We start from the raw sequence: 19,502 nt of genomic DNA on the forward strand, positions 1-19,502 counted from the left end.
CTTCACCATCAGGTCAGGCAGCATCCAAGGAGCAAGAGAGTCAACGTTTGAGCATGGGCTCTTCCTGATGAAGGACTCTTCTGCTCCTCGGATGCTGCCTGACCAGCTGTGCTTTTCCAACACCACACTTTTTTGACTCTGATCTCCGGCATCTGCAGTCCTCACTTTCTCCCGGTTTCACCAACAGAAAATCAACCATTCTGCTCCCCTGCCGGGTCAACAGGTGTTGGGTTAAGAGCTTTAACTAACTGTTAACGACCAGTTAAAGCCCACAATTGGTGGTGAGTCAGAAAGGTGACACATGGACCTTCTTGTCTAGAATTTAATCGTTGCAGGGAAGGGGGTGAATATCTTACTGAGACCAGGCCCTCCAAAAATCGTGTCCTCCTTAGAGCAGAGAAGACTGAGAGTTGATTTGTTGGAGCTGTTCAAAATTCTGAACGTTTTCAACCCGGATAATGAAATAAAATCTTTCCACAGGCAGGAGGCAACCTGACATTAGTGACTGGCAACAGACGAGTGATTTTTTTTTAAGCAGCACAATGTAATGTGGAACACACTGTCTGAGAGGGAAGTGGAATCAGATCTGATAACTTTCAAAAGGGAACTAGTCAGATACTTAAAATAAAAAAAATGATGTGCAGGGCTATGGGAAATAAAGAGTGGGTCTAATAGGGCAGCTGTTTTGAGGAGTAAATTATTGCAGATGCTGGAATCTGTACTGAAAATAACAAATGCTGGAGGTCACAGCGGGTCAGGCAGCGTCCAAAGACAGAGAGAGAGAGATAGAGCAAGCTCACGTTTCGAGTCGAGATGACTTTTCATCAGGGCTGATATGGAGTCTGGTGGGGGCAGCATTTACACAAGTTGGGATGTTGGAGTGCTGAGGGAGAAAGGATGTGGATTAAAGTGATTGGAATGTGAGAATGGCAGAAAACGATGTGTCTAACTGCCAAACTGGAAAGAATAGACAGTCTCAAAGGGGTAGGGGGGGGAAAAGGAGAGAAGGTGACAGAGAATGTAACGAGCAAAGCTAAAAGAAAGGGAAGAAATGGGTTCACAATTTGAAGGTGTTGAACTCAATACTGAACCACACCTCCACACTTCACACCAGCTCTGAGGAAGAGTCATTGAGACTCAAATATTAGCTTGTTCTCTCTGCGGCTGCTGCCTGACCCACTGCGATCTCCAGCATTTTTCATTTTCAGCTCTTTCGAGGAGTTAGTTTGAGAACTTTTGGAATGGGATGCAGGCCCTCCCTTCCAGACTGTGTTGACGGTGAGTTAGATGGTCACGATGAGTCAGGAGATGGCTTAACTTGCATTTTATTGCACTTTCCTGTCAGGTAGGTCAAAGGGAGCCAAGTGTAAATGCCTGAATTAGGGAAATTGATGAGCCAACTGATCACATCTTTAAGCAGCAACAGAGACAGACATTGCTGAGTGTGTAGTGAATAGGAAGGAACAATGCAAAACTTACCGGTTTCCCAGGTTGGCCTGGTTCACCTGCCTCACCCTGGCAAAAGAAACAAAATTTCATTAAGGTTTAGGACCTGTGCAGAGTTTTTTTAGTTACTGATGTTCCCCAGTTGTATTTAAAAGCAGAAAAAGAATGTCAGTGAGGTATTCAGCCTGAGCAAAGGCCACAGCCAAAACTGTCCAACCTCATTTAATATCCCAAGGTAAGAGATCAGGCCAAGTCCAAAAGGGCAGGAGGCAACGCAAAAGCAAAATAAATTACCTGGGGAAACACCAAGTTCGGCAGACAAGAGGTGTGTTATCCTGAGAGGGGCTTACATAAAAGACTGGACAGAAAGCCATAAGGAGGCCAAATGATTTCGCTACAGCATGAGCAATGAAGTTAGATTGAAACAAAGCCGAGAATAAGTGCAGTGTGAAGATGTGACAAAAAAGGTAACAGAAAGTGACACAGGCAAGTAAATGAAAATACAACATACTATACATTTCAAAACAGCGCTCTGAAAGCTTGTGATTTTAAATGAACTGGTTGGACCTGATGTTGGGTGACTTCTGACTTTATCCTCTCTCTCAAGCATTAATTCTGGCCTATGGATGACATTTCTAGTAACATCACCACAATGTTACCATCCCACATGGGAGATACAACTGGCTTTTTTTCCTCACGGTTCAGATCATTTTACAGTTTCACTGTAAATCGTCGGACCATTTTGCAAAGGTAACACCATTAATTCACCTCAATTTCTCCCACAATTTCTGGCCCTTGCTTTGTGACTTGTTTCCAGCTGCAACATTTATCCCAGAGAGTGGGAGAACCACAATGTTGTCCATGTTGGTTTGATTTTCAACGCTGACCAAGGAGAGGGTTTTCCTATGCAGGCGTTAGTGAACCATTAAACCACGTAGAGTCTTCAAAGATTGAAGTCCAGGTCATGCTCTGCACCCTTAACTCAATCCTAAAAGACAAGCTTCATCATCTTATAGTTTTGCTGAATAAGTGCAAGAGAATACAACCTTTTGTCCACCTGCACCTCTGGCGCCGGGGAAGCCCATTGAACCTTTGTCTCCTTGTTCTCCTTTGGGTCCCTAAACAGAAAGGAATAAAACAAATACAACCCTTAGATCAGGAACCCAATCGAACCTGCAGTTACCATCAGCATTGCTGCACCATAGAAAGTATCCAATCTGGATGCATCACAGCGTGGTTTGGTAACTCCTCTGCCCAAGACCACAAGAAACTACAGAGAGTTGGAAACACAGCCCAGTCCATCACACAAACCCAGCCTTCCATCCATTGACTCCGTTGATGGGGGAGTGCCGAACCAGAGGACACAACTTAAAAATACGGGGTAGACCATTTAGGACAGAGATGAGGAGAAACTACTTCACCCAGAGAGTGGTGGCTGTGTGGAATGCTCTGCCCCAGAGGGCAGTGGAGGCCCAGTCTCTGGATTCTTTTAAGAAAGAATTGGATAGAGCTCTTAAAGATAGTGGAGTCAAGGGGTATGGAGATAAGGCTGGAACAGGATACTAATTAGGAATGATCAGCCATGATCATATTGAATGGCGGTGCAGGCTCGAAGGGCAGAATGGCCTACTCCTGCATCTATTGTCTATTGTCTATTGACTCCATCTACACTTCCCACTGCCTCGGGGAAGCAATCAACATCATCTCAGACTCCTCCCATTCCGGTTACATTCTCTTACACCCTCTTCCATCGGGCAGAAGATAGAAATGTTTGTATACACGTACCAACAGATTCAAGAACAGCTTCTTCTGTTATCAGGCTTCTGAATGGACCTCTTTAATATTAATGTTGATCTGTCACTGCACCTTTTCAGCAGCTGTATTACTGTATATTGCACTCTGTTCTGTTACCCTGATGCACTCTGTTTAGTATGATCTGCCTGTACAGCATGTTAAGGCAACACTTTTCACTGTACCTCAGGACACGTGACAGTAATAAATCAAATCAAAATCATTGCTCATCTTCTGGAGCATTTTGCCCTCAAGGTTCAGTTTTTCTTTTAAAAGGAAGGGATCTGAAAAGGGAACAGAGACTTACCATTAGGTATTCACTCAAACGCGGTGGGTGAGGCAGTGGTTTTTGCGTTGGATTCCACAGAAGAAGCACCAACACTAAAGGGATCAGCTGGAATAACCCACAGATTTGAGGTTACATGACACTTACGATTGAAAGTGGCCGGTGTGTCTTTGCTTGGCTAGCCATCTACATATCCATGCACCCTAAACACATGCTCCTTTCTTCATTGTCACTGTCAGTAGCAGGGATACGAGACCACACTCACCAGCCAAGTGCACTACAGCAGATTTTGCCACTGTCGACACCTTTACTCCCAGGGACTACAACGGTTCAAAAAGGCAGCAGACCACCACCTTCTCAAGGAGGAATTGGAGCAGGGTGATAAATGCTGAGCTAGCCAGCGATGCCCACATACCACAAGTGAATAAACCAGCTGTTACATAATTCACACTTCCATTCCAAATCCCCAGGTTTCAGTGTTTGAATGACCAGGTGATGTTAGACTGAGAGTTTGTCTATGTCTGACGTGCTGTTGTGCATCATGACCTGCTTCTCATACTCACCCTCAGCATGTGGCATGACTTCATTTCCTGCTCACCTTTGGTTGCTCTGAGATGTGGGTGGAGGTAACCTGCTTTCTGAACCATCAGTGACAGTTCTTGTGGCTTGTTATGCCGTTCCAGAAGGCAGGTCAGAGTCAGTGTGGGACGGGAGTTACATTTAGCCCTAGAACAGTTTAAAATGATGGGATTTTTTTTCCCTCAAGCAGGTGAATGGACCAGAAGGGATCCATTATAACAATCCATTCATGACCATTTTTACAGAAAGTAGTCATAGTGATAACCCTTAATTTCTTTATTGATAGATTTTTGAACAGTAAAGGAATTAAGGGTTATGGTGAGCGGGTGGGTTCATGAAGCTGAGTCCAGGATAATGCCAGACATGATATTATTGAATGGTGGAGCGGGCTCGATGGGCCAGATGGTCTACTCCTGTTTCTTACATTCTTATGATCTACAACAGGGCTGGTCATAGTCATCGAGATGTACAGCACAGAAACAGACCCTTCGGTCCAACACATCCATGCCAACCAGATATCCCAACCCAATCTAGTCCCACCTGCCAGCACCCAGCCCATATCCTTCCAAATTCTTCCTATTCATATACCCATCCAAATGCCTTTAAATGCTGTAATTGTACCAGACTCCACCACATCCTCTGGCAGCTCATTCCATACACGCTTCACCCTTCGTGTGAAAATGTTGCCCCGTAGGTCTCTTTTATATCTTTCCCCTCTCACCCTAAACCTATGCCCTCTAGCTCTGGACTCCCCCACCCCAGGGAAAAGACCTTGTCTATTTACCCCATCCATGCCCCTCATGATTTTATAAACCTCTGGTCCTCTGCTCATTCTCTACAACTTGAGTCCTTGCAGTTTCAGCTTTGTTTTTGGAGCTCGCATTGTCAATTTCAAGATGTCCGACTCCGTCAGTTATTCTTTTTCTCCCTCTTGGTTGACCTCACTCTAATCTTCCTCCGGTCACCTCCACCGGCAAATCCTCATGCTGAAAGATATGGCCAGTCCAGCCTTGCAGCCTTTTCTCGGTGATCTTCACCAAGGGCCTTTTGTCCTTCCCCATCCTGAGAGACTCTCTTCATTGCTCTCATGTTCTGTCCAAACTGACCCCCTCTGCCCACCTACTGACCCTTTCACCACCTTCAAGTCTTCAGGGATCCCGAAATGTCTACGTTTGACAAGATGTTCCGAATCACTGGCCCTTGAGTAAACTCCCTCATTGAGATTGCTACTCATTCCAAGGCTGAGAAATTGCTTTTGTTTGGAGAATTTATTTGTTGTCAGTGTTATTTACAATCTGATTTCCTATGGGTAATAATCACCTTCTGATAAGGGACTTCAGTTGTGAAACTTGTTCTGCTGTAGTCCATTTATCTTGACCTCTGCTTTCCCAGCATTACTTATTTTTCCCCAATTGCCACAACTTTCATCTTGGTTTACACTAAGTTTCATTCTGTAAGCTTTTATCACTTGCTGCCCATTGGTATACTTTTATTCTTAATGGCTTTCTGGGGCATGTGACTCACTGCAGAGGCTAGCCCTGAGAACACAGTGGCTTGTGGGTTTCAGAGGGCAGTTAAGTAATAGGCACGTTGCTGGGGGTCTGAACCCACATTAGGTCAGACCAGGTAAGGAAGGCAGATTTCCGATTTCCCTCTCTCGAGGGGAGGAACCAGATGAACTTTTGCAACAATTGTTGACAGTCGTCATGGTCTCCATAGATATTTTCTGATCACCTTGTTCAGAGAAATTGTTACACATATGATGGAACTGGCTTGAGTCTCCTGTCACAGAGGGGCGCTACCACTGTAGCACAAGAACCATGTTTTATACTGCAGATTTACAAATTTAATTTAAACTGCATCACTACTGTGGTAGGATTTGAACCCTTGCCCCCTAGGACCTTACCTAATCCAGTGACATTAGCACTGCACCACCATCTCATCTTGGCAAACTTGATTTACTGTGCAAATCACTCAGGTCCAGGAGTAAGTGAGGATTGCAGATGCTGGAGATTAGAGTCGAGAGTATGGTGCTGGAAAAGCACAGCCGGTCAGGCAGTATCCGAGGACCAGGAGAATTGACGTTTTGGGCTGGAGCCCTTCATCAGGAATGAGGAAAGGCTCTGGCCCGAAACGTCGATTTTCCTGCTCCTCAGATGCTGCCTGACCGGCTGTGCTTTTCCAGCAACACACTCTTGAATTGAATTGAGTTTTATTGTCACATGTACCAAGGCACAGTGAAAAGCTTTATCTTGTGAGCAATACGGGCAAATCACAGAGTTAAGTAGCATAGATAGTAAATAATAGGTAAACAGCGGCAAAAACAAAAACACAGGTACAGGCGAGTGTTAAGAGTTTGTGAGTCCATTCGGTATTCTAACAACAGTAGGATAGAAACTGTTTCGAAGCTGTCTGGTGCATGTGTTCAAGCTTCTGTACCTTTCCCCCGATGGTAGAAGTTGTAGAAAAACATTGCCAGGGTGGGATGGATCTTTAAGAATGCTGACGGCCTTTCCTTGACAGCGGGCCTGGTAGATGGATTCTATAGATGGGAGGGTGGCCTTTGTGATCGTCTGGGCCGAGTTCACCACTCTCTGTAATCGTTTCCGACTCGTGAAACCACTAGGGTCTGTTTATCTACCAATCTCACCAGCTTCCACCAACTGATGTTCTCAATTCATCTGCTGCTTCTTCTCGTGCGATCATAAAGGACACTAGCAATAGTACACAGCCTTGTCTTATTCCATGTTCGATTACACCAGGTTTAGTTTCACCAAATACTGTTCTGATTAAGGCAAGATGCCCAATGAGCAGTAACAACCATGTATTTATCTGTCCAATTAACTCTGCTCACCTCCAACGCTTCCAACAGCACTGACATCAGAATTTTGTTTTTTAATTTATGAAAATGGAATTCCAATTCTCAATGTGCCCTGTATGGCAGTGTGGGTGGGATTTGAACTCTCGTTCTCTGGAACACAAATCCAGTTAAGGTGCAGGAGAAACATGTACCTTCTCTCCCCGTGGTCCCTCTTCTCCTTTCATTCCTTTCGGACCTTCACTTCCTTTCTGGCCACGCTCCCCCTGTAAGAGACCAACACCAGCTTTCAACAGAATCCCAAGTGTACCTCTCCCCCTTTGCCCAGCCAACCCTGCAAAAACTGTTTGTTTCTCTCATGGATAGGCCTGAGAATGTTGTTCCTTACGGACTCTCCTTTGATTCCTTTGAGTCCAGGCGTTCCAGGGACAGTCAGTGCTTCCCCCTGTGTGATGGAACAGAAGACAGTCTCTCAGGACTCAAGGACATGAAGCTGCAGCACATACAATAGCAAGAGCAAAGGCTTTATTGAACTGAGATATTGTAAATGTTTCTTTCAACTCTTTGTCCCGAATTCAGGAAAAGGGGGGTTGGCACTGGGTTTTGACCGATGCCTAATTTGTGCGGATGATGACAACAGTAAACTCATTGATAAGACATTAGCAGAATGAACGAGTGTAGGTAATAGGTGGGGTTGAAGATAGAGAGGTGAGATGTACTGAACTGAGCTTTGAGTTGTCTGTTCCAGATGGATCAGACATCCGGCTGCTGTCAGATATGGAGGTGGAGATAATAGATGGACTTAATCTCCCAACCTTCCTCATTGGAAAGTGGCAAATATGAGCCTCATGTTCAAGATGGTGTGTTAGGGTGTTCCTTGTACCTACAGCTGGTCAGCGTAACATCAATGGTCGGCCAGGTTTTAGATACAACATTATTGATGAGTAATGAGTATAGGTATTCGTTCTTTTGTAGAGCAGTATAGTCGTTGGTTTATTATTGTTGTTGGTTTTTTTGTTATAATGTTATATTTTCATATTTTTGTAATATTATAATTCTGTAAAAAGAATTTCAATAAAAATATTCAAAAACCACACACAAAGACTGACTAACAAAGAGGGAATCAGCACGGCTCTCTGTTAAAAGCAGATCATTGAATTAGTGCATTTTTTTGATGAAGTTACAGAGAAATTTGTAAGAAGCAGCAGATGTTGTGCTGCTTCCTACAAACACATCTTAGAATGTGTTTAAGAAAATAACGCATCAAAAATATTGTTAACAAAACTACGGCTTGTGGAATAGGATGGTGAACAGTGTTCCCACTAATATGTTTTGTTCTGCACATGACAGCTTAGAGGGAATATTAATGGTGAAGAAAAAAAAACAACTTAAGGACTACAAGTCCTGGAAAAGAGATGCATTATTAGACTGTGGTTACTATATGGTGATACTCCCAAGGACCATACTTTCTTATTTTTACATAAATTAACATGGCTAGAAAAAGACACATTTTCCCAAAGCTTTCCATTTTGCACTCATGAGGACAATGTTCAAGATAAGAACAATGTAAAGGGGAAGCTACCCTTCCTGATTGAATGAGAAGACAGTGCTGATTGGCGAGCAAGTGGACTCTGATTGGTAGCATTATTGTTATGGAGAATGCACCAGATAGATGATAACTGACAGTTAACTGCCAAGCTTTGTTTCCATTTAATCCAGACATGTTGACCCTGATTGGTCAAGGCACGGCCCAAGAGAAACAAACCAGAGAATGGCTGTCACCTGTTTTCTTGATTTGAAACAGATGCAATGCGTGCAAACTACACAGTCTGACACATGAATATGCATAGCTGTCTGTATGCGCAGGTGTGCCACTTCACAATCCTGTCTGAATAACCAACACCCAAACTCATTGCCAGGCCTAAGTCTATCACTCTTAGTCCTTAAGAGTGCTCAGTATACCTTAGATTATCCTGAGGTGGTAAGGTATCTCAACATTCTGAACAACAGCTGAAGCTCGCTGTTTCCTGCTGTTACTAAGTAGCAGCAGCACAGGTACATTTTGACATTATCAGGATTCTGCAATCAACCTAAAAGGAAGTCCTGTCTATCTCAACGAATGCGTAATGTGGTCTACAAATTTCAGTGCCTGTGTGATGCTATTTGTGTAGGCCACATGGATCGTATCAATGTGAATATCCCTTCTGGCTGTATGCAACAAGGAAGATACTGACCAAGCCCAATCGGCCCATATTTCCAAAGCACAGAAACCAGAAAGGTACCAGGTGTGTGGATACACGTTGAGTGTGGAGAAGCTGGGATTGTTCTCCTTCGAGAAAAGAAAGTTGAGGGGAGGTCTGACAGAGGCATACTTGCTCATGGCAGGCTTGGATAAGCTGGATGAAGAAATTAGCTGATGGCATAAGGACTACAGGACACAGGTTTCTGGCAAGAGATGCAGACAGCTTGTGAGAAATAACTTTTCTTGGGCACACCAACTTGTGATGACCCAAAGCTTGCTGCCTGCGAGAGGGGTGGAAGTGGAGATGTTCAATGATTTCAAAAGGAAACTTGAGGCAAAGAGAACTGCAGAGCCATCAGGAAACTACAGGGGACTGGGATCGAATAGATGCATGATAGAGGGCTAGCACAGAATTAATGGGCCGAATGACTTCACGATGAACAATGACGCTACAACCTAAGTCAGATATCCCAGCTGCAAGATAAAGTTCCCTGTAATTTGTCCCAGCAACAATATAAATTTTTTTTGAACCTTTAAATGCACCAATGCCTGTCACAGGAGGAAATGTCAAGTGAAATTTGGACCACACAGGAGATATTAGAGCTGGTAATTAAAAGCTTGACCATAAAGTTTGGAATGGGATTAATTTGCAAAGGGATTTGACTAGCCAAAGCCTGATTCTCGTGCGTAGTAGATAAATGTGAGGAGCAAGACTGGGAGATGCTCAAGTTGGTGCTGAATTAAAAACATCTCATGCAATTTGCCCGCATTCAATACAGCTCTCACAAACCTTCTCTCCTTTCTGCCCAACTGGTCCAGCATCGCCCTACAAAACAAAATGGGTTCTTAGTGCCAGCATAGTTTTCCTTCTGTCTACCTTAAAAATGCATGCCCTGCGCCACCTGCAAGCCAGTGGCTTCAGGGTGCACCATCCACAGAACACAATGCCAACCCTGGGCATCCAGAGACAGTGGGCAACAGGATGTCCTCTGAAGCCCTTCAAGTACCGGAGCCTCCTGAAGTCACCCCAACTCTCCATGACCCCCACCTCACAGGAATCAAAGAAAAAGACCCCACCTTCTCACCATTGGATCCAGAGAGGAGTGAGCATTGACTGATGGTCTTTAGGACCCAGAAGATGCCAGGCTCCGATTGGCTGGCAGTTTCAGGTCAGCCAAGGAGCCAATATCAAGGTTTCTGATAGGCTGAAATATACTTGCTGAAATCCACAGGTTGGCACGGGATTGGTTTGGTTTTTTTCAGTGATGAGGATAAGAATTAGTCAATATCCAATACACACATTTATCCCTCCACCCCCGAGGCTCCCAGTCTCATTCCTGATGAAGGGCTTTTGCCTGAAACATCAATTTTCCTGCTCCTCGGATGCTGTCTAACCTGCTGTGCTTTTCCAGCACCACTCTAATCTTGACACCCACTTCCTCCCTACCCTCAGATATTCAGCACTTCAGGGTGGGTGGGACATGGGTGGATGGGGAGAAGTACATCTTAAATTCAATAAGATTCCAAGCTGCTGCCTCAGGTGGGATTAGCTGCAACAGAGGCATAGAGATCTACAGCACAGAAAAAGGCGCTTTGGCCCATCGAGTCAGTGCTAGTCAGGATCAACCACCACACTGTTCTAATCACATTTTCTAGAACTTGACCCATTGCCTTGCATCATAAGTGCACAATTAAATATTTCATAGAGTTCCTATAGTGCAGAAAGTGGCCTTTCACCCATTGAGTATGCACCGACCCTCTGAACACTGGCTACACTAGTCCTGGAACCCCGCATTTCCCATAGCTAACCCACCTAACCTGCACATCCCCAGACACTACAGGGGAATTTCCCATGGCCAACACACCCTAACCTGCACATCTTTGGCCTGTGGGAGGCAACTGGAGCACCTGGAAGGAACCCATGCAGGAGAATGTGCAAACTGCATACAGACTGTTGGCCGAGGGTGGAATTGAACCCGGGTTCCTGACACTGTGCGGCAGCAAGGGGATTTCTGCCTCTACCACCCCAACAGGCAGTGAGTTCCAGATTCCCAACACCTTCTGGTTGTAAAAAAAAATTTCCTCACTTTCTGTTTAAACCTCCTTCCTGTTTACCTCACATTGATGATCCTGCTTATTGATCCCTCCATCAAGGGGAGAAGTTTCTTCCTCTCTGCCCTCTCCATGCCTCTCAAGTGTACACTAAGGAAAACAATGCCAATTTGGTCCAATCTCTATTCCTAACTAAAACCCTCCTGTGCAGGCTGCATCCTGGTAAACCTCCTCTGCCCTCTGTCCATTGTGATCATGTCCCTTGCCCACAATGACTATGGGACCCCAAATGGAACTTTAACATGACACTGATTGTTCTGTACAGCCTGACCCATTCTACCAGTCATAGACATTGTTTTATTAAATTATTACATGAGGCCAGGGGTCCAACTCTGAGCCCCTCTCAGTCTCAGTTCTTGCTTTTCTCCTCTCTTCCCCTGACTGGCCTGAAGCCTCTGCCTTTGTCGCATTTGAGAAATCCCATTCTAAATTGCTATATCAACATTTTTTTTATTTTTGGAAGGTCACAATGTAATTGCTGTCTCTGGCCACTATGTGGCTCCACAGTGTAAATTTTCTTTTCTAAAGCAAAATCAAGGGCCGAAGGGCCTGTACTGCACTGTAATGATCTATGTTCTATGTTCTAAAATACTGTCTCCAAAATCCCTTCGCCACTGTCACCTCCTCGATTGCAACAAAGTGTGTGGTGGAGCTCTGTCAAACAGACTTACTTTGATTCCAGTTTCTCCCCGACTACCAGGAAGCCCCTGACAAGATAGCAAAATACAGATTAAAAAAGAACTTCAGGGAGGCAAATCAAACTTTCGTGAAAAGTTCATTAAAGTAGAGAGGTAGTTACAGGTAGTCCTCGTTCTCCTGTCAACCCCGGTCTTCCATCTTCACCCTAAGGCACCAACGAGAACGTGAAGTGAGTAAGACTTTGGTCAAAGCATGAGAAGAGACAAAGAAAGACCTGCATTTATCTAGCATCTTTCACAAGTACAGGATGACTATGGGGCACATTTTACAGTGAGAGGAGAGGGATTTTAAAAAGACATGAAGGGCAATTTTTATTTTTACACAGAGGGTGGTTCATGTGTGGAATGAGGAAGTGGTGGATGTGGGCACAATTGCAACATTTAAAAAACATTTGGGTAAGTTCATGGATAGGAAAGGTTTGGAGAGATGTGGGCCAGGAGCAGGCAGGTGGGACTAGTTTAGTTTGGGATTACATTCGGCATTGACTGATTGGACCGAAGGGTCTGTTTCCATGCCGTATAACTCTACATTCTAAAGTACATAATAGCCGATGAGTTAGCATGGAAGTGAAGTCACTTGCTGTTGTGTAGGAAGTGTGGCAGCCAATTTGTGCCCAGCAAGATCCCACAAACAGCAAGGTGAGTTTTGGGTGATTCCCAACTCAGCGACAAATATTGGCCAGGATTCTAGAGATAACTCACTCGATCATGTAACGGAGACGGCACACAAGGCTGGAGTTTCACATTTAATCTGAAAGACGGTGCTCCAATACAGCAGCGCACACTCAATAGTGTGCTGGGGATCCAGGCAAAAGTTTACACCCAAATCTCTGGGAGTGGGGCTTGAACCCACGGCTCTCTGATTCAGGAATGAGAATACCGCCACCTGAAGTGGACACAATTCGTAAACTACTCTCAGGCAATAAATCTCACCACAGAGCCTTCATGTTTGATCCTGTGACAGAACATGCACTGGGCCCAGTGCCGATGGTGTTCCTTTCCTCAAAAGCCTGACAGTGACCACTAGCGTTCCAGCAGTTCGTCAGAGTTAGAGGAAAGGTCCAGTGGGAAATAAGGAATACCGGGAAGAGAGGAATAGATTACCTTTTCTTTCTCCTTTCGTGTGGTGTGGGTGATACAAGTGAGGCCAGGCTTTGATGCCCATCCCTAATTGAGGGCAGATAAGAATCAACCTTCAAAATGACGTGGAGGTGCTGGTGTTGGACTGAGGTGGACAAAGTTAAACATCACACAACACCAGGTTATAGTCCAACGGGTTTATTTGGAAGCACTAGCTTTCGGAGCTCTGCTCCTTCATAAGGTGGTTGTTCACCCCTTTTAGCCCTCCTAATTCCTTGTTTAAGTTATTTCCCATTTTCTTGATATTCCTTCAGGGTCTTGTCTCATTTCAAGTCAGTATTTATGGTTATTCCCCAACTGCTCTTGAGATGCAACTGAGATGGTACTGCAGCATCAACTATGGTACAGTGGTCATATCACTTCACATCAGAGGTCCCTGTAGGAGTGGGATTAGACTGTGCACCCTTCCAGCCTCAGCTGGAACATGTAAGTGGGGACTCACAGCGGGATAGTCCATGAGGACATTGTTGATTTGGAAGTGGTTCCTTACCCGAGGTCCTGGATCTCCTCTTTCTCCTCTCGGTCCGGGCACCCCTATCCCAGTTTCACCCTGAACAGGAAAAACAGGCTGATCAGACGGAAAGAAGGAGAAGAGGAACGAAGCTGTAGTGAAGATTAGGTTCTGGTTCTTACCTTGGCACCTTGTAACCCAGGTGGTCCTGGCAAACCCTGAATAAAATATTCACATTTTCAGTTCATCAGATCTTGGTTTTAATCCCTCGCTTGTTTCATTTAGATCACATTGTATTAAATATCAAGGCTGGAAATATCCCTGATCCCGTCCACTGCTCTGGCCATAATGAAGTCAGGATTCTGTCCTCAGTACCGGTGTCTTTTACAAGACACCCAGCACGGGAAGGCTGGCATTTTTTCTGCGATGCCCAGAGATTAATGTTAATACCCAACTTTCTCCATACATTTTATAGGAATTCATTTACATGGCGCCTTTCAGGACATTTCAAAGCGCTTTACCAAAGTTGAAGAAGTACATTTTATTGTAGCAACCAAATTGTACATAGCAAGATCCCATAAACACAATCAGACTGACTGTTTAGCAATACTGTCTAAAGGACTACTTTTAAAGACTTCTGTTAATTTATGGGTATCACTGGCTGGGCCAGCATTTATTGCCTGATCAGATTAGATTAGATTAAATTCCCTACAGTGTGGAAACAGGCTCTTCAGCCCAACCAGTCCACACCGACCCTCCGAAGAGCAACCCACCCAGACCTACTTCGCTGTGACGAATACACTTAACACTATGGGCAATTGAGCATGGCCAATTCACCTGGCCTGCACATCTTTGAACTACGGGAGGAAACTGGAGCACCCTGAAGAAACCCACGCAGACACAGGGAGAATGTACAAACTCCACACAGACAGGCACCCAAGGCTGGGATCGAACCTGGAATCCTGGTGCTGTGAGGCAGCAGTGCTAACCATTGAGCCACCATGCCGCCCCAACTGTCCCAATGCCTGTCCCTAATTGGCCTGGAGAAGGTGGGAGTGAGCTGCCTTCTTGAACCATTGCAGTCTGAGAGGTGTCTGAATCCACACAATGTTTTTAGGGAGGGAATTCCAGGATTTTGACCCAGCAACAGTGATATATTTCCAAGTCAGGATGGTGAACTTGCAGGGGGTGGTGTTCCCATGCGTCTGCTTGCCCTTGTCCTTCGAGATGAAAGTGGTCATAGATTTAGAAGGTGTTCCCTAAGTGTCTTGGGAAAGTTTCTGAGATGGTACAGACTGCTGCTACTGAGCGATGGTGGTGGAGGGACTGGATAATGATCATGATGGATATTGCGCCAATCAAGCGGGCTGCACTGTCCTCAGTTCACTAAGATAACCACTTATTCTGTTAATAGCATGTTAGTTTTTACATCCAACAAGAGGACAGGTCAGTTTGGTCATGTTGATGTTTATGTGCTGTAGGTTCTATGTAATATTGGTCTGCACTTGACATATGTTACCACGGACTTTCTCTCTGTCGCCACTGTATCCCGAGAATGGGATCGAGCCATTGCTTTATCTTCTTAGACTAATGGGGCATATTTTTTAAGGTGAGAGGAGAAAGATTTAAAAAGGACATAAGGAGCAACCTTTTTACACAGAGAGTAGTGTATGTGTAGAATGAACTGCCAGAGAAAGCTGTGAAAGCAGGTAGACTTACAACATTTCAAAAACATTTGGACAGGTACATGAATAGGAAAGGTTTGGAGGCATACGGGCCAAGTGCAGGCAGGTGGGATTAGTTTAGTTTGGTTGGCACGGACCGGTTTCTCTGCTGTTTGACAGATGGGAACTCGTTCAATGTCCAACACGGAAGAGTGTGCCTCCAATTGTGCAGGACTCCCTGCATTCACGTCCCAGAGACTATGGCCAAAGTCATGTGATCTGATTTCTAGACTGGCGTTCAACCCACAATCATCTGAAACAAGACAGGAACAATCAATCTGTTCAGAGATGCAATCACACAATTCCGGAGCAGTTGGGACTTGTACTCAGCTCATGGGTAGGGACAATGCCACGGCACCACACGAGTATAAACACAGAATAATGTTGGCTGCTGTTAACTGACCTGTAATCCAGGAAGTCCAGGTGGTCCTGGTGGTCCAGTTGCTCCATCTCTCCCTGGAAATCCAGGAGCACCCTGAAAGAACAGAACGCCATTAAAAGAATAATAACTGGATTATAAAAAGATGGTTTTAAATTCCTGGATAAAACTGCACTTGAATTAGGTGGGAAGGTTTAACCAGGAGGACTCCTGCTCCTGTTCACTGAGTGAGTGCGATGGTCTGGATGTTGCCAAGGTCAGGCCCAGTCGTAAACAAAATCAACAGATCTGGCAGCATGTGTAGAGGGAAAGCAGAGCTAACATCTCGGGTCCAGTGAGCCTTCTTCAAAACTGATTATGGCCACGAAAAGGTTGGTATAGAACATAGATCATTACAGCGCAGTACAGGCCCTTCAGCCCTCGATGTTGCACCAACCTGTGGAACCAGACTGAAGCTCGTTTATCATAGACTAGTCCATTTTCATCCATCGCCTAACCAATAACCATTTAAATGCCCTTAAACTTGGCGAGTATACTACTGTTGTATAATGCTGAAGATGGATGGAGGGGAGGGTTAAACGATAGATGGAGATGGAGCCCAGAGAGAGAAAGAACAATAATTTGGCTGACAGCTACTCATGGGGACCATCAGTTGTATCATGCACACCCCATAGTCTGCACTCTGTCTAAACTTGCACAGAGTGACAGTGCCCATTATGGACCCATTGCTACCAGCCTCATGCCATGTCAATGCTCCTTCTGTCCCATCTGTGTAACCTCAGGAGGAACTGGAAGTGGGACTCCTGAATTGGGTTGCTTAGGTCAGGGTCAAACGGGGGTCACAACCTCACACTGTCACCCGACTGGTGATTTTCCTCAAATGGATCTCAGAGGCTTGAGTTACAGGGAGAGGTTGGAAAAGGACATTTTTTTCTTTAGAGGATATGAGACTGGGGTGGGGTCTTCCAGAAGTGTACAAGATCATGAGAGGCATGGATAGGGTGAAAGGGCTGGGGAATCGAGGACTAGAAGGCATAAGGTTAGAGGGGAAAGAATAAAACAGAACCTGAGGGGCAACATTTTTACACAGAGGGTGGTACACATATGGAATAAGCTCCCAGTGGAAGTGGTTGAGCGGGTACGTAAACAACATTTAAAAGGCATTTGGACAAATACATGGATAGGAAAGGTTTAGGAGGATATGGGCCAAGTGCAGGGAAATGGGGTCAGTGTGGATGGACATTTTGGTCTGCGTGGACCAGGTTGGGCCAAAGGGCCTGTCTCCGTGCTGTAGAACTCTATAACTCGTTGTCTGGGAGAGAAGCTCTCAAAGCTGCAGGCCCAGTACCATCCAGTGATTAGATTAGATTACTTACAGTGTGGAAACAGGCCCTTCGGCCCAACAAGTCCACACCGCCCCGCCGAAGCGGAACCCACCCATACCCCTACATCTACCCCTTACCTAACACTACGGGCAATTTAGCATGGCCAATTCACCTGACCTGCACATCTTTGGAGTGTGGGAGGAAACCGGAGCACCCAGAGGAAACCCACACAGACACGGGAGAATGTGCAAACTCCACACAGAGAGTCGCCTGAGGCGGGAATTGAACCTGGGTCTCTGGCACTGTGAGGCAGTAGTGCTAACCACTGTGCCACCGTGCCGCCCATAACATTGCTATAAGATGCAATGTGTGGGTGGGGTGGGGGACACAGTAAATAGGGGTCTGCGTGGCGCACCTCAATCTTAATGCAGCCTCAAGTTGTAGAAAATTGATTGGTCAGGGACGGATGGTGTGGGCAAATGGCACGCTTGGAATTTACATGCCACTCCCGCCACCTCTGTGATTGCTCCTTGTGACCAAACCAGAAAACGTCGGAGCAGAAGTGGGCCATTCAGCCCATCAGCCCTGCCATTCAACGACATCATGGCTGATCTGATTACCCTCAACTCCATTTTCCTGCCTTTTCCCCATAACCCTCGATTCCCTCACTAATGGCAAACCTGTCTCAGCCTCGAATACACTAAACAGGGCCCCTGAAGCAAACCGGATGATGGAGTGCTCCCTCGTGACACTGAGAAATAACGGGACACTTTGTGGAACATTCCCACCCGATGATGGACACTATGTGCCATCCCATGAGACACTGCTCTAAAGTTGATAAAGTCTCAGCAGGACAATTTATTTCCTGATGAAGGGCTTTTGCCCGAAACGTCGATTTCGCTGCTCGTTGGATGCTGCCTGAACTGCTGTGCCCTTCTAGCACCACTAATCCAATTTATTTAATGGTCAGCCTTTGAAACTGCTCAGCTTTCCCTGAAATGTTTAAAATTATGTGTGTCAGAAATGGAAGGACCTAGAATTGGCAAAAAAAAACAGAGGGCAGAGCGAGGAGAATTTTCTTTATTTGGCAAATGCTTGTGATCTGGAGAATATTTCCTGAGTGGGTGATGAAAGCACACTCAATAATAACCTTTCAAAGGGAACTGGACATAACTTCAAACTTAAAGACAGAAAAATTGCAAAGAGACGAGGAGGGGGGCAGGGAAGAGGGAGTAATTTACTAGCTCTTTAAAATAACTGACAGAGTATGATGGGCTGAATGGTTTCCTTCTCATGTGATTCTATGTAGGGGAGGCTGATATACTATACAGTATTTAGCCCGAACAGCTGTAGATCTGGACGGACACTCATACTGGACTCAAAACGTTAATTCTGTTTCTCTCTCCACAGATGCTGCCAAAACCTGCTGAGTTTCTCCAGCACTTTCTGTTATTACCACTCATTTTATATCCACTTCAGACTCCGACTGGCCATCCATGGCTAGAACATGATGTTTTTTGTTTCATTCGCTGGCTTTTTGAGCCTAACGTCACCAGGCTGGTAATCTAGAATCCTAGGTTAATGTTCTCGGAATGGAGGTTCAAATTCCACCCAGCAAGTGGTGAAAGTTGAATCGAATGAAAAGTTGAACTCAGAAATTGGCCCAATGGTCGATGTTGTAAAAACCCATCTGGTTCACTAATGTTCTTGAGGGAAGGAAAGCTGCTATCATTACCTGGTCTGGCCTACACGTGACTCCAGACCCACAGCAATGTGATTGACACTGCCCCCTAGAGGTCAATTAGGGATGGGCATTGAATGCTGGCCCAGGGAATGACGCCCATATCTTATGAATTAATAAAGAAACAAAAGAAAAATCAGTTCATTGTTTCCCCTCCTCACGCTGTACCTTTGTCCCATTGGATCTTTGCAGCTGTATCCACCACCAATGGCTGACTCTCATCTGATTCACTTACATAATTGAGTAGGCTACTCAGTTCAAGGGGAGTGGACAGAGGTAACTCGGTGGATGCTGTTTATATGATCCTCTAGATGCTTTTGATACAGTCCCACACAAGAGGCTGTTAGCATTTTATAAATTTATTCATTTGTGGGATGTGGGTGTTACTGGCTGGGCCTAGCGTTTATTGCCCGTCCCCAGTGGCCCCTTGAGAAGGTGGGGGGTGAGCTGCCTTCTTGAACCGCTGCAGTCCACCTGTTGTGGGTTGACCCACAATGCGATAAGGGAGGGAATTCCGGGATTGTGACCCAGCGACAGTGAAGGAACGGCGATATATTTCCAAGTCAGGATGATAAGTGGCTTCAGGGGGATCTTGCAGAGGGTGGTGTTCCCATGTATCTGCTGCCCTGGTCCTTCTAGATGGAAGTGGTCATGGGTTTGGAAGGTGCTGTCAGTGGATCTGTAGTTAATTTCTGTGATAGGAACCTGTGGAATTGAGGGCAAGTTACTGACATGGATAGGAAACAGGCTGAATGGCAGGAAACAGAGTT

General features: G+C 45.3%; 1 protein-coding gene across 3 annotated transcripts in view; it reads right to left on the bottom strand.

Annotated features, from left to right (window-relative positions):
• Positions 1 to 19,502, bottom strand: part of col7a1 (collagen, type VII, alpha 1) — a 436,569-nt gene that overhangs the window by 32,330 nt on the left and 384,737 nt on the right. For all 3 annotated transcript variants that reach the window (XM_072581827.1, XM_072581825.1, XM_072581826.1), the window contains 10 exons: positions 15,691 to 15,762; positions 13,746 to 13,781; positions 13,603 to 13,662; positions 12,074 to 12,118; positions 11,946 to 11,981; positions 9,953 to 9,988; positions 7,309 to 7,365; positions 7,115 to 7,186; positions 2,493 to 2,564; positions 1,480 to 1,515 (listed from right to left, as the gene is read on the bottom strand). In XM_072581827.1, the coding sequence (XP_072437928.1) occupies positions 1,480 to 1,515; positions 2,493 to 2,564; positions 7,115 to 7,186; positions 7,309 to 7,365; positions 9,953 to 9,988; positions 11,946 to 11,981; positions 12,074 to 12,118; positions 13,603 to 13,662; positions 13,746 to 13,781; positions 15,691 to 15,762 (522 nt within the window). The remainder of the gene's footprint in view (positions 1 to 1,479; positions 1,516 to 2,492; positions 2,565 to 7,114; positions 7,187 to 7,308; positions 7,366 to 9,952; positions 9,989 to 11,945; positions 11,982 to 12,073; positions 12,119 to 13,602; positions 13,663 to 13,745; positions 13,782 to 15,690; positions 15,763 to 19,502) is intronic.

Source organism: Chiloscyllium punctatum, chromosome 12, assembly GCF_047496795.1.
Source record: "Chiloscyllium punctatum isolate Juve2018m chromosome 12, sChiPun1.3, whole genome shotgun sequence".
Classification (NCBI taxonomy): Eukaryota; Metazoa; Chordata; class Chondrichthyes; order Orectolobiformes; family Hemiscylliidae; genus Chiloscyllium; species Chiloscyllium punctatum.